Below are 18,818 nucleotides of genomic sequence, written 5' to 3' on the forward strand. Positions count from 1 at the left end.
GGGGTGGATGAACCAGTGGGACGACCAAATCAACGACGGATCCTCATCCGGTATGGTGGATGAGGGACGTCGAGGTGTTGTTGTGGACGACGTCGTCGGGGAAGAGGCTCCGGCTGGGTGGCGGACGGAGGAGGGTGTGGTGCTTCGCGGGGTTTCCCGACCTCGGTGTATGAATGGGTGGGCGGATGAGATGGGAGTGGGGAACCATGGCTTAGGGACGCGCTTGTCTGAAATGTGGGGTAAGTTACAAAAGTACCCCCACCGATTTGAGGCGGTTCTTTCGGTTCAGGGTATCACAGGCATTTCGCGTGTCGGATTTCACAGGAGGTGGGAGTTTTCGTGCACATTGTAATTTTGTAATAGCAAGGCGTGCGTTGAGATGGAGGGTGTTGTCGGAGCACAACAAGACAAAGATATATCTTAAATATTTCGGGCTAACAAGGCACGGGTTGAAATTTCCGGACAAGCCTAACATGTACTGTACCAAATCAATTCGCACTACAAATGTCGTTCAAAACTTTGAATTCATGTTATGTTCAATTAAAATATTTTGCTACATGTATAATGCATGCAATCTACTACTCAAATGAACATTTTAGTGCATTCCAAACGTATATACTACCACTTCAATATGAACTAAATTTGAATTCGTTTCTCTATTTGAATAAGATCTACAATAATGATTGTTGTGAAATCAAAGCATTTGAATTCGTTTATCTGTTTTAATAAGATCTACAATCATCATTATTGTCAAGTTAAACCATCGTTTGTGTATTATCTTCACAGCACACCACATGATTAGTCTCGAGTTACATATGAACTATGTGTACTATATGAACTCGAAGTCAATTTTTTGAATCCACTTTATGTTGATTTCAAATCACAGTACATTTCAAGCTCTAGCTAGATCTTCATAATCTAAACCATGTCCCCCTACGCCTACAAGTATTTAGATGTGAGTTGTAAAAACCACACATTACCACAAATTCAAATAAAATGTGAGAATGTTCGATATATAGTATTGTTTAGATTGTTTGATTTATAGTTGTAAGTTGCAAACACCACACATTATCACAAATTCAAATAAAATGTGAGATTGTTTGAGGTATAGTATGGTTTAGATTGTTCGACATTTAGCTGTGAGTTGCAAACGCCATGCATTATCAGATTATGGTATAACATGTGCAAAACGACAGCACGCGTATCACCGCTATATTCATGCATGCATATGTTTAAAACACTATGATCTCCTATTCAAATATATGAATCCACTTTAATATAAAATTATGATCTTTGTTAGTCTCTTACACCCACACAATCCTCTAACCTTTGTAGCTATGCTACGTATTGAGCTTGTGTTGGTTTTCCTTGAAGAGGAAAGGGTGATGCAGCAATAGTAGCGTAAGTATTTCCCTCAGTTTTTGAGAACCAAGGTATCAATCCAGTAGGAGGCTCCTCACAAGTCCCATGCACCTACACAAACAAACAAGAACTCGCAACCAACGCAATGAAGGGTTTGTCAATCCTTTCATGGCCACTTGCGAAAGTGAGATCTGATAGAGATAATGTGATAAGATAAATATATTTTTGGTATTTTATAATATATATTGGAAAAGTAAAGATGCAAATAATAGTAGATTGAAAGCTTATATGATAAGAGATAGACCCGGGGGCCATAGGTTTCACTAGTGGCTTCTCTCAAGATAGCATAATTACTACGGTGGGTGAACAAATTACTGTCGAGCAATTGATAGAAAAGCAAATAATTATGAGATTATCTAGGCATGATCATGTATATAGGCATCACATCCGTGACAAGTATATCAAAATGATTCTGCATCTACTACTATTACTCCACACATCGACCGACTCCTGCCTGCATCTAGAGTATTAAGTTTATAAAGAACAGAGTAACGCATTAAGCAAGATGACATGATGTAGAGGGATAAACTCATGCAATATGATATAAACCCCATCTTTTTATCCTCGATGGCAACAATACAATACGTGCCTTGCTGCCCCTGCTGTCACTGGGAAAGGACACCACAAGATTGAACCCAAAGCTAAGCACTTCTCCCATTGCAAGAAAGATCAATCTAGTAGGCCAAACCAAACTGATAATTCGAAGAGACTTGCAAAGATAACTTAATCATACATAAAAGAATTCAGAGGAGATTCAAATATTTCTCATAGATAAACTTGATCATAAACCCACAATTCATCGGATCTCGACAAACACACCGCCAAAAGAGTTACATCGAATAGATCTCCAAGAAGATCAAGGAGAAATTTGTATTGAGATTCCAAGAGAGAGAAGAAGCCATCTAGCTAATAACTATGGACACGAAGGTCTATGGTAAACTACTCACAACTCATCGGAGAGGCCTTGGAGATGATGTAGAGGCCCTCCGTGATCGATTCCCCCTCCGGCAGAGCACCGGCGAAGGCTCCAAGATGGGATCTCGCGGATACAGAAGGTTACGGCGGTGGAAATAGTTTTTCATGGTCGTTTCTGATGTTTTCGGGGTACATGGGTATATGTAGGAGGAAGGAGTACGTCGGTGGACGCCCGAGGGGCCCACGAGGGGCCCACGAGGGTGGGGGGGGCGCGCCCACCTGTAGGGGGCGCGCCGGGCACCCTCGTCACCGCCTCCTTTGTTTCTTGACTTCCACTCCAAGTCCTCTCGATCACGTTTGTTCCAAAAAGATTGCTCCCAAAGGTTTCATTCCGTTTGGACTCCATTTGATATTCCTTTTCTTCGAAACACTAAAATAGGCAAAAAACAGCAATTCAGGTTGGGCCTCCGGTTAGTAGGTTAGTCCCAAAAATGATATAAAAGTGTAAAGTAAAGCCCAAAAACATCCAAAACGGGTAATATAATAGCATGGAACAATAAAAAATTATAGATACGTTAGAGATGTATCAAGCATCCCGAAGCTTAATTCCTGCTCATCCTCGAGTAGGTAAATGATAAAAACAAAATTTTTGATGTGGAATGCTACCTAGCATAATTCTCAATGTAATTTTATTTATTGTGGCATGATTGTTCAGATCCAAATGATTCAAGATAAAAGCTTATAAAACATAAAAATAATAATACTTAGAAGCATACTAACAAATAATCATGTCTTATCAAAATAGCATAGCCAAAGAAAGCTTATCCCTACAAAATCATATAGTTAGGCCATGCTTCATTTTCATTACACAACATACTCCCATCATGCACAACCCCAATGACGAGCCGAGCAATTGGTTCATACTTTTTAACGCGCTTTAGCCTTTTCATCTCTTACGCAACACATGAGCGCAAGCCATGGACATAACACTATGGTGGTATATGGTGGTGGTTGTGAAGACAAAAAGGGAGAAGATTGTCTCACATCAACTAGGTGTATCAACGGGCTATGGAGATGCCCATTAATAGATATCAATGTGAGTGAGTAGGGATTGCCATGCAACAGATGCACTAGAGCTATAAATATATGAAAGCTCAACAAAAGAAACTAAGTGGGTGTGCATCCAACTTGCTTGCTCACGAAGACCTAGGGCGTTTTTTGAGGAAGCCCATCATTGGAATATACAAGCCAAGTTCTATAATGAAAAATTCCCACTAGTATATGAAAGTGACAACATAGGAGACTCTCTATCATGAAGATCATGGTGCTACTTTGAAGCACAAGTGTGGAAAAGAGATAGTAGCATTGTCCCTTCTCTCATTTCTCTCTTTTCATTTTTTTTATTTGGTGGGCTTCTTTGGCCTCTTTTTTATGGGCTTCTTTGGCCTCTTTTATTTTTATAAAGTCCAAAGTCTCATCCCGAGTTGTGGGGGAATCATAGTCTTCATCATCCTTTCCTCACTTGGGACAATGCTCTAATAATGAAGATCATCACACTTTTATTGATTTACAACTCAAGAATTACAACTCAATACTTAGAACAAAATATGACTCTATGTGAATGCCTCCGGCGGTGTACCGGGATATGCAATGAATCAAGAGTGACATGTATGAAAAATTATGAAGGTGGCCTTGCCACAAACACGATGTCAACTACATGATCATGCAAAGAGCAATATGACAATGATGGGATGTGTCATAATAAACGGAACGGTGGAAAGTTGCATGGCTATATATCTCGGAATGGATATGGAAATGCCATAATAGGTAGGTATGGTGGCTGTTTTGAGGAAGGTAAATAATGGGTGCAAGATACCGACGAAAGTTGCGCGGCATAATAAAGGCTAGCAAAGTGGAAGGGTAAGTGTGCGTATATCCATGGACTCACATTAGTCATAAAGAACTCATATACTTATTGCAAAAGTTTATTAGCCCTCGAAGCAAAGTACTACTACGCATGCCCCTAGAGGGATAGATTGGTAGGAAAAGACCATCGCTCGTCCCCGACTGCCACTCATAAGGAAGACAATCAAAAGAGCACCCCATGCAACAAATTTGTCACACAACTTTTACCATATGTGCATGCTACGGGACTTGCCAACTTCAACACAAGTATTTCTCAATTTCATAATTAACCAACTAGCATGACTCTAGCATTATCACCTTTATATCTCAAAACAATTATCAAGCATCAAATTGATCATAGTTTTTAATGCACTTTCTATGATAGTTTTTATTATACCCAACTTGGATGCTCATCATTCTAGAACCAAATTTATAACCATAGCAAATACCATGCTGTTCTAAATAACTCTCAAAATGATATAAGTGAAGCATGAGAGATGAACAATTTCTTCAAAATAAAGCCACCGCCGTGCTCTAGAAAATATAAGTGAAGCACATAGGGCAAACTATCTAGCTCAAAAGATATAAGTGAAGCACATAGAGTATTCTTAATAAATTCCAATCAAGTGGGTTTCTCCCAAAAGGTTTGTACAGCAAGGATGATTGTGGTAAACTAAAAAACAAAGACTAATATCATACAAGACGCTCCAAGCAAAACACATATCATGTGGCGAATAAAAATATAGCTCCAAGTAAAGTTACCAATAGACGAAGACGAAAGAGGGGATGCCTTCCGGGACATCCCCAAGCTTAGGCTTTTGGTTATCCTTGAATATCTTGGGGTGCCATGGGCATCCCCAAGCTTAGGCTCTTGCCACTCCTTATTTCATAGTCCATCAAATCTTTACCCAAAACTTGAAAACTTCACAACACAAAACTCAACAGGAAATCTCATAAGCTCCATTAGTGCAAGAAAGAAAAACCACCACATAAGGTACTGTAATGAACTCATTATTTATTTATATTGGTGTTAAACCTACTGTATTCCAACTTCTCTATGGTTCATACCCCTACATACTAGCCATAGATGCATCAAAATAAGCAAACAACGCACGAAAAGCAGAATCTGTCAAAAATAGAACAGTCTGTAGAAATCTGTAACTTTAGAATACTTCTCGAACTCTACAAATCCTAAAAAATAGGACGTCCTAGGAAACTTGTATATTGATCTACAGCAGAAAGAATCAATGCAAAAGCACGTTTATGTGATTTATTGAATTTTGTCTCGTGAGCGCAAAGTTTCTGTTTTTCAGCAGAATCAAATTAACTATCACCATAGGTTATCCTATAGGTTCTACTTGGCACAAACACTAATTAAAACATGAAAACACATCTAAACATAAGGTAGATGCAAATGTTATTACTAAACAGAAGTAAAAACAAAAAAAAAGTAAAATTGGGTTGCCTCCCAACTAGCGCTATCGTTTAACGCCCCTAGCTAGGCATAAAAGTGAGGATAGATCTAAGTGTTGTCATCTTTGGCACTTGATTCATAAGTAGCTCGCATGATAGATTTATAAGGTAATTTAACTTTCTTTCTTGGAAAGTGCTCCATGCCTTTCCTTAATGGAAATTGGAATCTAATATTCCCTTCCTTCATATCAATAATCGCACCAATCGTTCTAAGGAAAGGTCTACCAAGAATAATAGGACATGAAAGATTGCAATCTATGTCAAGAACGATAAAATCTACGGGCACATAGTTCGTATTTGCAACAATAAGAACATCATTGATCCTTCCCATAGGCTTTTTAATGGTGGAATCCGCAAGGTGCAAATTTAAAGAGCAATTTCAAAATCATGGAAACCTAGAATATCACATAAAGTTTTCGGAATCGTGGAAACACTAGCACCCAAATCACACAAAGCATAACACTCATGATCTTTAATTTTAATTTTTGTAGTAGGTTCCCACTCCTCATTAAGTTTTCTAGGTATAGAAACTTCCAAATTAAGTTTTTCATCATAAGATTGCATCAAGGCATCAACAATATGTTTGGTAAAGGCTTTATTTTGACTATAAGCATGAGGAGAATTCAACACGGATTGCAACAAGGAAATACAATCTTCTAAAGAACAATTATCATAATTAAATTCTTTGAAATTCACAATACTGGGTTCAATGCTATTTAAAGTCTTGACCTCTCCAAATCCACTTTTACCAAATTTAGCATCAAGATCTAAAAACTCTGAATCATTGGGACGCATTTTAACTAAAGTTGACTCATCTCCAGTCCCATCATTATTAAGATTCGTATTGCAAAACAAAGATTTAATAGGGGACACATCAATAACTTTTATATCTTCATCATTATTTTCATGGAAACTAGAAGAACACGCCTTTACAAAGCAATCTTTCTTAGCACGCAATCTAGCGGTTCTTTCTTTGCACTCATCAATGAAAATTCTCATAGCTTTGAGAGACTCATTGATATCATGCTTAGGAGGAGTAGATCTAAGTTTCAAAGAATCAACATCAAGCGAAAGTCTATCAACGTTCCTAGCCAAATCATCAACTTGAAGTAATTTTTCTTCAAGCAGGGCATTAAAATTCTTTTGAGAGATCATAAATTCTTTAACACTATTCTAAAAATATTAAAATTTCCATAATTATTAGAGGAATTACTAGGGAACGGTCTAGGATTAAAGTTTCCTCTATAAGCATTGTTACCAAAATTATTCCTACCAACAAAATTCACATCCATAGATTCATTATTATTCTCAATCAAAGTAGACAAAGGCATATCATTGGGATCAATAGGAGCACTCTTTGTAGCAAACAATTTCATAAGTTCATCCATCTTTCCACTCAAAACATTAATTTCTTCTATAGCATGCACTTTTTTACTAGTAGATCTTTCAGTGTGCCATTGAGAATAGTTAGCCATAATATTATAAAGGAGTTTGGTAGTTTCTCCTAAAGTGATTTCCATAAACATGCCTCCCGCGGCTGAATCTAAAAGATTTCTAGAAGCAAAATTCAATCCGGCATAAAATTTTTGTATGATCATCCATAAATTCAAACCATGAGTAGGGCAATTGCAAATCATCAATTTCATTCTTTCCCAAGATTGGGAAACATGCTCATGATCAAGTTGTTTAAAATTCATAATATCATTCCTAACAGAGATGATCTTAGCGGGAGGAAAATACTTAGAGATAAAAGCATCTTTGCACTTATTCCATGAATCAATACTATTTTTAGGCAAAGACAAAAAACCAATCTTTAGCACGATCTCTAAGTGGAAACGGAAATAACTTCAATTTAACAATATCATTATCTGTATCTTTCTTCTTTTGCATCTCATACAAATCAACAAAGTTGTTTAGATGAGTAGTGGCATCTTCACTAGGAAGGTCGGAGAATTGATCTTTCATAACAAGATTCAGCAAAGCAGCATTGATTTCACAAGACTCAACATCATTAAGAGGAGCAATCGGAGTACTAAGGAAACCATTATTATTGGTACTGGAAAAGTCACACAATTTGGTATTGCCTTGCGCCATCACAACAAGCAACCCAACACACAAGCAAACAAAAAGGCAAGCGAAAGAGAGGAGACTGGGAAAGAGAGGGCGAATAAAACGGCAAGGGTGAAGTGGGGGAGAGGAAAATAAGAGGCAAATGGCAAATAATGTAAGTGCGAGGGAGATGAGTTTGTGATGGGTACTTGGTATGTCTTGACTTGAGCGAAGACCTCCCCGGAAACAGCGCCAGAAATCCTTCTTGCTACGTCTTGAGCTTGCGTTGGTTTTCCTTGAAGAGGAAAGGGTGATGCAGCAATAGTAGCGTAAGTATTTCCCTTAGTTTTTGAGAACCAAGGTATCAATCCAGTAGGAGGCTCCTCACAAGTCCCACACACCTACACAAACAAACAAGAACTCGCCACCAACGCAATAAAGGGGTTGTCGATCCCTTCACGGCCACTTGCGAAAGTGAGATCTGATAGAGATAATATGATAAGATAAATATATTTTTGGTATTTTATAATATAGATTGGAAAAGTAAAGATGCAAATAAAAGTAGATTGAAAGCTTATATGATAAGAGATAGACCCCGGGGCCATAGGTTTCACTAGTGGCTTCTCCTAAGATAGCATAATTATTACGGTGGGTGAACAAATTACTGTCAAGCAATTGATAGAAAAGTGAATAATTATGAGATTATCTAGGCATGATCATGTATATAGCCATCACGTCCGTGACAAGTAGATTGAAACGATTCTACATCTACTCACTACTAGGAAAACGGTTTTTAACGATAGTATATGTGGCCGTTAAAGGTTGGATTGTGGTCGTTAAAGGTCAATAACAACCACAATCTGCTGGTCGTAGTAGGCTCCGTCGTTAAAAGTATAACGACCACGTACCTTTCGTGGTCGTTATTCTTATAACGACGGGATGGTGTGTCGTCGTCGATCCCAAGGCAATAACGACCACTTTTGTCGTTGCTAATAATGGTGGGATGGCATGTCGATCCCAAGGCAATAACGACCACTTTTGTCATCGCTAATAATGTTACCAACATAGACTAAAGTATCATTACCGACCACTCTCTTCACACTTGCATATCCTTCAGAACCACTTATATTATAACATTCCTTTAGCAATCACTTTATGCAGCATCCAACATTTCAATATTAACATCCATATTAATATAGAAACAAAAGAATCTTAATTGAAAGGAACATAGCCTCTTTTATTAATAGAAGTACCAATATTCTGACATACAATTCTGAAATTAAAATATCTTGTAACAAATTTGAGTCAAAAGGACTCCTTATATCACCAATGTACTTGATCATATCTATATGGAAAACAAGACAACTAGAAAAGATAATATTTATTAGTCTTCAATAGAGGAACACCATCGTTGTTTGAATGGATATCATTCTTCACCAGCGATTACAATGCCTCCTTATGCTTGATTCATTGGTGGACCATCAGTCCTACAAAATTTTGATTAGTTTATGAAAGTCAGTCCATGTAAATAAATGGCATCAAGGTATAATGACAAATAAAATCATTGTGTGAGAACAACTTACTTGATCATGTTGGCGTTCATGAGAACTATCAGTTAAAAATCTACCAGATAGAAGACGCTTAATTTCTGATACTTCGTGCGCCATGCCATTGACCTTTTCTTCGAGTACTTGTTTCGCTTGCTCAGAAGCTTGAAGTTGAGAAACTAATTCAGCCTTACTTAATGCTGGTCCTCACAAATCTGGTGCTCTAATTCCACCACCAAAGCCAACTACGCGATCACGCCGCTTAGATGTGTCACATTTCTGCATGACTTCATCATTTGAAAGACCAGGATTCGACTGAACTATGGTCTTAATTTGTGCCTGAAGTGCCAACAATAAGTTATTTGCATAAACTTCCATCTCTAAGTAGGAATTGTACACATGATGTTCATTATGAAAGTTATGAACGTTCAATTAAGTCTTACATGTTTGGCGGAGGTTGTAGAATCAGGGAAGTCTGTACCCTTCTTGTGTGTCTCTGAAAATAGTTTATCCATACTCGGTGGCTTGTTTTCCTTTCCTCCCTGTTCCAACATAGACAAGTGACTATTATTAGTTGAAACAAAATGGTTAGACAACTCACACTGATATTATATTATGGAAATGAAAAACAAGAGAAGTTAAAACGTGTACCATGTCCCAAATTATCTGTCTAAAGGGTTTACTGCCAGATCGGTGAAGCATTTTGAGGTTAGCTCTGTTTTGGGTGTTTCTCTTGCTCTTTTTCTGTAGATAAATAGGATTATATTGTCAACTTCACAAATGGTTGAAAATTAAGAGGCAACATGAGAACTTACCAGAAACTCCTTGCTGAAAAAATGCTCCTTCACAAGCCATTCCCAGTCATCCTTCGGAATATCTTTAGGTACCTTTTTCATAGCCTCCTGCATAGTCTTGTTGGGTTTCACAAAATGCCGGTGCAAGTCTCCACGCCAGTTGATCCAAAGTTTCTTGACATGGTCTAATATCTCATGTTTGTACACATCTATTGCAATGTTGTTGTCAATATTTTCGAACTTGTCCTAAATAGTTGTTCATAAAACAGAGTCTCAAAAATACATCAGTACAGAAATTCAGATTATAATGCTAGAACTTTTAACCAAACATACCTTAATTGCATCAAATATATGTTTCCGAGCTGCATCAGTAATATTGGACCATTCCTTTACCCTCATCGGGGCAATTCTAGGATTACGGACGATTCTACCCAAGTGTCGTGCAAAACTTTTGCAAAGCGCACAATTATTGTAAAATCGGACTTTAATTTTTTGGGACTCCATGAGATCAGCTACTTCCTTGCATTTATTTTTCCCACGGACCCTACGCTTTTCACCTGTTCGAGGTCCTGCACCATTTGAAAGAAATATGTTAATCAAGTACAAAACAAGAAAAACATTCAAGCTACAATTTATATTGTAGCGGTCCGAATGAAGTATCAACTAATCAAGTTGCATTGTTGAGCTTACTAGTCTTGGACGTAGCTGCAAGGCCATGGTTACCCTGCACTTCTTCACTTTCCAGATTTTCATCAACTAATTCAGTTGCATTGTTGTGCTTACTAATCTTTGAGGTACCTGCAAAGCCATGGCTATCCTGGGATTCTTCACTTTCCAGATTTTCATTACCCATTAATTCATCTGCACCATTTGCACCATATGAAAATATACAACCAATCGGTCAGCATGGTGGATGAAGGAAAAATGAAAAAATTGAAGTTTTTCATACCATGAAAATCATGCATATCATTTCCCATGTCACCATCATTGCTGGTATCAGCTTCATCACTCATAGCTGCAATATATTATGAGTTATTTGAAGACAACAAAGCATAGAAACAATTCTTGGTACAATATATGGTACTTAGAAACTCACTTCGGAAATCATCAGCATCAAAATTTGTAGTAAACAAGATTGGTGTATTTGTTGCCGCATCATTTCCATCTATGAAAACAAGCAACCACATTATATCATCTTCAGTAGATAGACTGAATAATATTTTTATGTTTCTATAGTACCTTTTGTAGCTAACTCATACTTTTTCCACAGTTCCTCATCTTGCAAATTAGGCTTGTGAGTAACCCTTTTTCTGCTGAAATCTGCTATTTGACTTGATTTCTCTGGCAAGGTCCGCCTACCAATACCCTGGTGTACCAGTCCAGACTTATTCAACTATGAGGAGCATCTTTCCCGAGCTAATGCTGTTAAGTTTCCATACTTGTGCTGACTCATTGTGATACCCTACGCATATAGTGTTAGTTTAAAGTGTGCACAAAGGCTATACAAAGTAAAATTGAATTAAATAAGTGAATGTTGATATACTGAAAATGAATTATTGAATGCTAAATCAAATAAAGTAAGTACAGAACTACTTGTGTCACTGTTTATTAATAAGGTAAAAGCAAAAAATATGAAGCAAATCGATTACTACAGATTAAGAGTTGCATAAACTAGTGCCATCATGTTGTTCTATTTCTACGTGATGTTGTCGAATTTTGAAGCAAGTCGTCTTCATCGCCATTGTCAGGTTCAGCTTCATAGGCTTCATCATCAGACTGTCCATGTGGTACACTGTAAGCATGACGTGATGGATTTTTCACGACTGCATGCCATCCTTTTATAAGATTATCCTTGACAAAAAATACTTGAGAGACTTGGCTAGCCAGAACGAAAGGCTCATCTGTCAGAAGCAAACGCTGCAGGTTAAGACTAACGATTCCATGCTTGTTGTCTTTCTTAATCCCATGCTCTTTGTCAAATACGTCAATCCAGTTGCAACGGAATAATGTCACACGCCTTCCACCTAAGTATTGCAGTTCGACTATCTCTGTCAATATGCCATAATATTCTACTGTATTACCATTATCCCCTTGTTCTGAAAGTACAGCCACCCCACTGTTCTGTGTGCAGAGGTGTCTATCTCGACTTTGAACACGATATCTGAATCCATTCATGTCATAGCCAGTAAAACATGTTACATTTTCCAATGGACCACGTGATAGTGCCAAAAGGTCTTCGGTGAGCTCACTCTTATCATGTTCGTGCAAGCTGGCTACCTATACAGTGAAAAATAGCTATGTTAAAATCTTCACACAGAAATACAGAAATGTACGTGCATATGTATGTACACACAGACTTTATTCTGGATTCTTTACCTTCTCTTTGAACCACTGATTGAACTTCTGGTTCCACATGGTGGTAAATGGTTGCAGTGAACATCCATCTTGACTACTGGAGTACTCACTACAATAATACAAGGCTTAATTGATATGGGCATGCAAAAATTAGTTGACTAAGTACTTAATAAGTGAACCGAATATCAATACCTGATATATGGTTGAACTTCATCACAATTTCTCAAAACATAAATATGAGCTTGCTCTGCTTCAAGAAGATTAAGATCTCTAGGTTTACGACCACCGGATGGCCTTCCATCCGGATTGAATATTGACAAATAATAGTTGTCATCCCCTGGTGCATCATTGATTCTGCCTGGTCGATTATGCTTTGTCTCGACATCATCCAAATAACTAGAGCACAATGAAATGAACTCTTCTGCAATGTATCCCTCTGCAATGGAAGCTTCAGGTCGTGCCAAATTTCGCACTAGCGATTTCAGACACTTTATTTGTCTCTCAAAGAGATACATCCACCGATATATTGTAGGTCCACCAACAAGAGCCTCATTAGCCAAATGAACAGGCAGATGCATCATGACATCAAAAAAGGACAGTGGGAATTCCTTTTCAAGCTTACATAGTGTCACAGGTATTTGGGCCTGCATTTCATTAAGTTCTTCTACTAAAAGTGATTTGGAGTTTAATTTGCAAAAGAACTGTCAAAGCTCAACCAGAGGGTCATAAATATTCTGGGGAACAAGTCCACGCAGTGCTAGAGGAAGTAAATGATTTAGTATAACATGGCAGTCGTGGCTCTTCAGTCCTGAATTTTTTTTTCTCTTTCATATTAGTGCAGCGGCCAAGGTTTGAACAAAATCCATCTGGAACTTCGAGGTCCTTAAAAAACCGAAGGAACAAAATCTTATTGGGTGGAAGCAAAGTGAAAGGCGCAGATGGAAAAGTAGGCTTGTCCCCTTCCTTGTCCGGATGCATACCTGGCCTTATTTTCATTAGTTGCAAATCACGCCGAGAATTTATGTTATCCTTCGTTTTTCCTTTGACATCCATAATTGTTGCCATGATACTATCACATATATTCTTTTCTATATGCATGACATCAAGGTTATGGCACAACAAGAGAGTTTTGAAATATGGCAAATTACAAAATATACTTCTTTTGTTCCAGCTATCTCCTCTCTCATCGTGGGACACCTTTGTCTTCTTACTTGCATCCTTAGACAAGATAATCCCCTCTAGATCAGCCACTTGGTCCATCACATTTTGTCCTGTCAAGGGTGTTGGTGGTTCTCTGGTTTCTATGGTACCATCAAAAGATTTTTTATCTTTCCTCCACCTATGGTTTTTATGAAGAAAGCGTCGATGACCCATGTAACAGAACTTCCCACCATTTTTAAGCCTTAATGAACAAGTCCCACTGTGGCATACCGGACAAGCCAATTTTCCTTTTGTGCTATATCCAGACAGGTTGGCATAGCCAGGGAAGTCATGGACCATCCACAGAAGTGCTGCACGCAGTGTGAAACTTGTTTTCATTGATGCATCATAAGTGTCAACTCCCTCGTTCCATAGTTCAATAAGTTCCTCTACAAGTGGTTGCAGATAAATATCAATTGCATCACCAGGACCATCAAGCCCTGGAATCAACATGGACAACATCACATTTTCTTGTTTAATGCACATCCATGGGGGCAAATTTAGGGGAACAAGGAATACGGGCCAGATGCTATAAGATGTTAGCGTGGTTTTATATGGTTGGAAACCATCAGAAGATAGACAAAACCTAAGATTGCGAATTTCTTTTGCAAATGGGATGTTTTTTGCATCAAAATATTTCCAAGCTTTCGAGTCAGCAGGGCATCTAAGGACACCATCATCTACCCTGCCCTCCGCATGCCACCTAAAGGATTCAGCAGTTTTCTGGCACATGAACATCCTTTGCAGCCTTGGCTTTAAGGGAAAATACTGCATTGTTTTTTGTGGAATCTTCTTCCCTTTTGCCGAGTGCAGAGTGGTGCCTGTGCGCTTGTCCTCTTTCCATCTAGATGCTCCACACACCTTGCACGACTCCGCATTTATATCTTCTTTCCAGTAGAGCATGCAATGATTCGTGCAAGCATCAATTTTCCTGTAACTCAGTCCTAGTTCCTGAATAGTTTTTTTAGCTTCATAATAAGAATTTGGCAAAGTAGAGTTTTGTGGTAGGAAAGCCTTCCGCAGATATTCCAACAGCATGGTGAAGGACTTGTTGCTCCACTTTCCCAAATTCTTAATGTGAAGCAAGTTAACTAGTGCAGATAATTTAGTGGTACTAGAACCTTCATAAAGTGGCTGGTTGTAGTTGTCAAGCAATTTATAAAACTTTGCTGCTTCAGTATTTGGTCCTCTTCGTTAGATGGTGGTGTCGTTGTTTGCTCAGTTGGATTATTATTTTGAGGAAACAGATCATGCAACAAATCTTGCATTGGGTCATATCCATCTGCACTCTCTGCTTGCGTTTCTTCATCGCCTTGACCTTCAGAAACTGTTTGAGGTTCCGTCGCAACTTCACCATGATGGTACCAAAAGGTATAATTTCTCAGAATTCCATACACTTTCAGGTGAGAAGAAACCAATGCACGAGGATGAGAGTATGTGTTGCAGCATTTGATGCATGGACATCGAATTTCATTCTCTCTGCCTGCGTGGCTGAACGCATAGTCAAGGAAATTCTCTACCCCTTCTAAGTATTCATCATCTAATCGCTCATCCACTAGTCTCATCCATATCTTACTTGGAGCCATCTCCTAATATATATTACTGTTTTAGTATGTAGTTATCCTGCATTTATGGTATTCGATGTAAGACATATCAGACTATAAAATAAATCATATTGTGTATGATCTATAGATGAATGGATTGTACTAAATAACAAAATTCTAAATCGTAATAAGCAAACGAATTCTATCTACATATTTTGTAATCAGGATCAGCAACAGTGCATCAAGGTTCCACAAGAGAAAAAACAGAGCAAGGGGAATACGAAAAACAGAGCAAGGAGGAATACGAAAAAATAGAGCAAGGAGGAATACGAACCAAGCTACAGCGGAGTTGCGTTGCCGACCGGTGATGTGCAGACGGCAGCGCGGGCTCACCGGGGTCGAGGCTAACCAGCGACGTGGAGGCGGCAGGACGGGCGCCCCGGGGTCCAGGCGACCGTCGATGTGCTGGCGGCAGCGCGGGCGTACCGGGTCGAGGCTACCGGCGACGTGCGGGTAGCATCGCGTACGCGTCGGAGTCGAGGCGACTGGCGAGGTGCTACTTGCAGCGTGGAGAGGCGTAGAACACAAGGGAGGAGATGCGATCTATGGACTATGGAGGTGTCGAATTGAGGAGGGCAGGGGAGGCGAGGAGAAAGAGGCGCAGGGAGATGAGATCCTAACAGATTAAATAGTTATTCCCTGTTACGAAGGGTTATCTAGTCGAAATTGCCAGCAGTTTGCGCCAAAAAAATTCAGCCATCCCGCTCTCTTTACTCGAGAACCAAAAATATTTATTTCCTATGTTTGTGCTGCAAAACCTGAGGATTAGATCTTAAAAAAATCCTGAGGATTTCAACTTTCGAAAGGCACGGTGGACTCTACCTCCCTGTACTTGCGGTTGCAGCTATACTTTCTGAAACCAATTGAATCAAGCACAAATTCTGTCCATAGGTTGAAAATAAAGAACGCAGGCGTGGTGGTTTCGGTGTACTTGGACACACACGAAACATGGGGAAAACTGACTGGTTCAGATTAAGATAGAGAAGCACACAATTTTGACACAATGGATTCCTTTTTCTCTTTTCTTTTCTCTTACATCGACTATGCCAAGCAATGAATGGTACAGCTCCTATTTTTATAAGTTTCTCAGCACTGCAAGCAACCGAGCTAGTATGCTAAACTTACACGAAATCTGAACTTACACTCAATTATATGCACTCACGCTGAATTTTATTCTTTTTGGTTCAGTTTCATAGCAGTGAAGGGGAGAGCAAGCGACTAACCAACACTAATGTGTAAAATGTAAAGAGAAAAGGCATGATGGGGAAGGATTAACTTCCAGTCAAGAGGTGGCCGTTGAGTTGGGCAGATGAAGTTGTGCAACAACTTAAGGTCAGGGTTTCTTCGAACAAGCAATGATTATTGAGATTGCAGGCACAATATCTTTAAGGAGGTCATTTGCCATATAGATGATGTCCCTATTTTACCGAACCAACTGGTAATTACTAGATATAATTTTCTGTTACATACAAATAGCGTGCAGTCATTTGAGAAGTGAAACATGGTGCGTAAACTTAGGTCTGAATCTTGATAATCTCAAGGTCGCTACAGTACTACACTAGATACATCATATTTGCTGAGTGGTCCCCTTTCCCAATTGATTGTCAAAATAGGTGTTAAATCCATTTCTTCCGTACCAGGTTACGGGATGAACAAGTGCATGTCCCAGAACTTCGATGTTGATTAATTTTCTTGAGATGGTCGTGACACAAAAGACTGAAATTAGCTTCGCCAACATGTACACGCAGGGCACACCTGCACTTAACTTGCAGTAAGTTGCAGCCAATCTGCCACAATCACTTCACATTGCAATAGGAATTGTTTGACTACAATTAGGTTTAAGCTAACATGGGGATGCTTTGGCGTCCAAAGTGCCTGATGCTCTGAATGTACTGCTGCAGATCACATTCATCGGTGAAGCACCTGTCCATCACATCGCCAAAATACAGTGCCTATTTCTAAGCCCATTCATATGTCTGTACTGTATAATACAATGTCAGGGGATATGAAGATCCATTTATGGATAGGAAAATATTTAAAAGTCAGTCTCTTGTTCATAGCCTGACATATGAATGACAAGAACAGATGTTACCAATAAAAGGCACTAATCTTGAATTCTGCTGCCGATGAGCCAAACTGAAAAACTAACAATAATACTGTTCTGTAGCAAACAATATTTATTTTTCCACGATCTTGTAGTAGTCAGGAATATAAATTCGCAAAAAGTCTCTACGTATTTTGTTCAGATTACTCTTATGCCTAGATGCATTCCTGGCTCTTGCTTCCCTCCTCAAAGCAGCATCACTAGCACGTCTTTCATTAAATTCCTTCCTGACCTTCTGGTATACTTCATCTTGCTTGTCTTCTTCCTCGGAGTCTTCGACAACTTGCCTACGCAGGTACTCAATAGAGTCTTCATCGACATCGGTTATTGAGACATCGCTGCTCCGTTCTTCATCAGGACGCTTTTCTGCCTCCTGATTAATTGTATCTGGAACAAACTCAACCATGATGTCTCCTTGCACATTCTTGCTCTTCGAATCAGGAGCAAAATCAACAATCAGTTCTTCTTTTTACCTCAGGATATATTGAACTATATTGAATCTAGAGAAGAATTATTGATTAAGTCAAGTACCTCTTCATCCGTAGTATGGTGAGCAAACTCAACCTTGGAATCTGCTTGCTCCATCAAGTGCATCTCTACCGAGCATTTTGGGGACGAGTCGCGGTGGACGGGGGAATTTTGTGGTTCAGCAGAGGCGCCAGACGGAGATACAGGGGCATGAACGACCATGCAGACTTCCATCGGGATGTTGTGCAAAATTGAGGATCGGGAGGACTAACTAATAGGATTAGGATCAGATTAGATTAGTTGGGGCTAGAGAGATTTAGCGCCAATATTTTGAGAACCCGCCAACATTAGTTGGGATGTTGCGGGGGAGAGATAAAGGAGAGAAGAGTTTTTTTCCTTTTTGAACACACGGAGAGGAAGTTTGTTAGACTTGTACTACGTACCTGCAAATCCCATAACTAACGACCACTCACCTAACGACGGGAGACCCGTGGTTGTTGAACGTATTACGTAGATGGGTTTCCACCACGCGGGGAGTCCACTCGGGGGTTCAACGACCAAGAGTTTTTGGGCACCGTTGTTAATGCTAGTATTTGTAGTAGTGACTACTATTACTCCACACATCGACCGACTCCTGCCTGCATCTAGAGTATTAAGTTCATAAAGAACAGAGTAACACATTAAGCAAGATGACATGATGTAGAGGGATAAACTCATGCAATATGATATAAACCCCATCTTTTTATCCTCGATGGCAACAATACAATACGTGCCTTGCTGCCCCTGCTGTCAATGGGAAAGGACACCGCAAGATTGAACCCAAAGCTAAGCACTTCTCCCATTGCAAGAAAGATCAATCTAGTAGGCCAAACCAAACTGATAATTCGAAGAGACTTGCAAAGATAACTTAATCATACATAAAAGAATTCAGAGGAGATTCAAATATTTCTTATAGATAAACTTGATCATAAACCCACAATTC

At 39.1% G+C, this 18,818-nt stretch overlaps 2 protein-coding genes across 7 annotated transcripts; both read right to left on the bottom strand.

Annotated features, from left to right (window-relative positions):
* Positions 1-8,980: 8,980 nt before the first annotated feature.
* LOC123068767 (uncharacterized) lies at positions 8,981-15,897 on the bottom strand. Of its 6 annotated transcripts, XM_044491421.1 has the most exons (14): positions 15,539-15,888; positions 12,653-15,283; positions 12,482-12,569; positions 11,345-12,382; positions 11,202-11,270; positions 11,055-11,120; positions 10,796-10,966; positions 10,439-10,674; positions 10,127-10,351; positions 9,963-10,055; positions 9,755-9,853; positions 9,506-9,650; positions 9,348-9,458; positions 8,981-9,251 (listed from the first exon to the last, which is right to left on the bottom strand). In XM_044491421.1, exons 6-12 carry the CDS (start codon positions 11,116-11,118, stop codon positions 9,519-9,521), a joined length of 1,020 nt encoding a protein of 339 aa, XP_044347356.1. In that variant the 5' UTR covers positions 11,119-11,120; positions 11,202-11,270; positions 11,345-12,382; positions 12,482-12,569; positions 12,653-15,283; positions 15,539-15,888; the 3' UTR covers positions 8,981-9,251; positions 9,348-9,458; positions 9,506-9,518. The 6 variants fall into 6 exon arrangements, with proteins under 6 accessions (XP_044347356.1, XP_044347354.1, XP_044347355.1 ...); XM_044491419.1 differs by having other exon boundaries at positions 9,348-9,650; XM_044491420.1 differs by lacking the exons at positions 12,482-12,569; positions 12,653-15,283 and having other exon boundaries at positions 9,348-9,650; positions 11,345-11,567.
* A 1,399-nt stretch (positions 15,898-17,296) lies between these two features.
* Positions 17,297-18,258, bottom strand: LOC123064897 (uncharacterized). The gene is made up of 2 exons (XM_044488294.1): positions 17,900-18,258; positions 17,297-17,798 (listed from the first exon to the last, which is right to left on the bottom strand). Exons 1-2 carry the CDS (start codon positions 18,068-18,070, stop codon positions 17,442-17,444), a joined length of 528 nt encoding a protein of 175 aa, XP_044344229.1. The 5' UTR covers positions 18,071-18,258; the 3' UTR covers positions 17,297-17,441.
* Between the last annotated feature and the right edge of the window lie 560 nt (positions 18,259-18,818).

The sequence above is a fragment of the Triticum aestivum genome, chromosome 3B, assembly GCF_018294505.1.
Source record: "Triticum aestivum cultivar Chinese Spring chromosome 3B, IWGSC CS RefSeq v2.1, whole genome shotgun sequence".
Lineage (NCBI taxonomy): Eukaryota > Viridiplantae > Streptophyta > Magnoliopsida > Poales > Poaceae > Triticum > Triticum aestivum.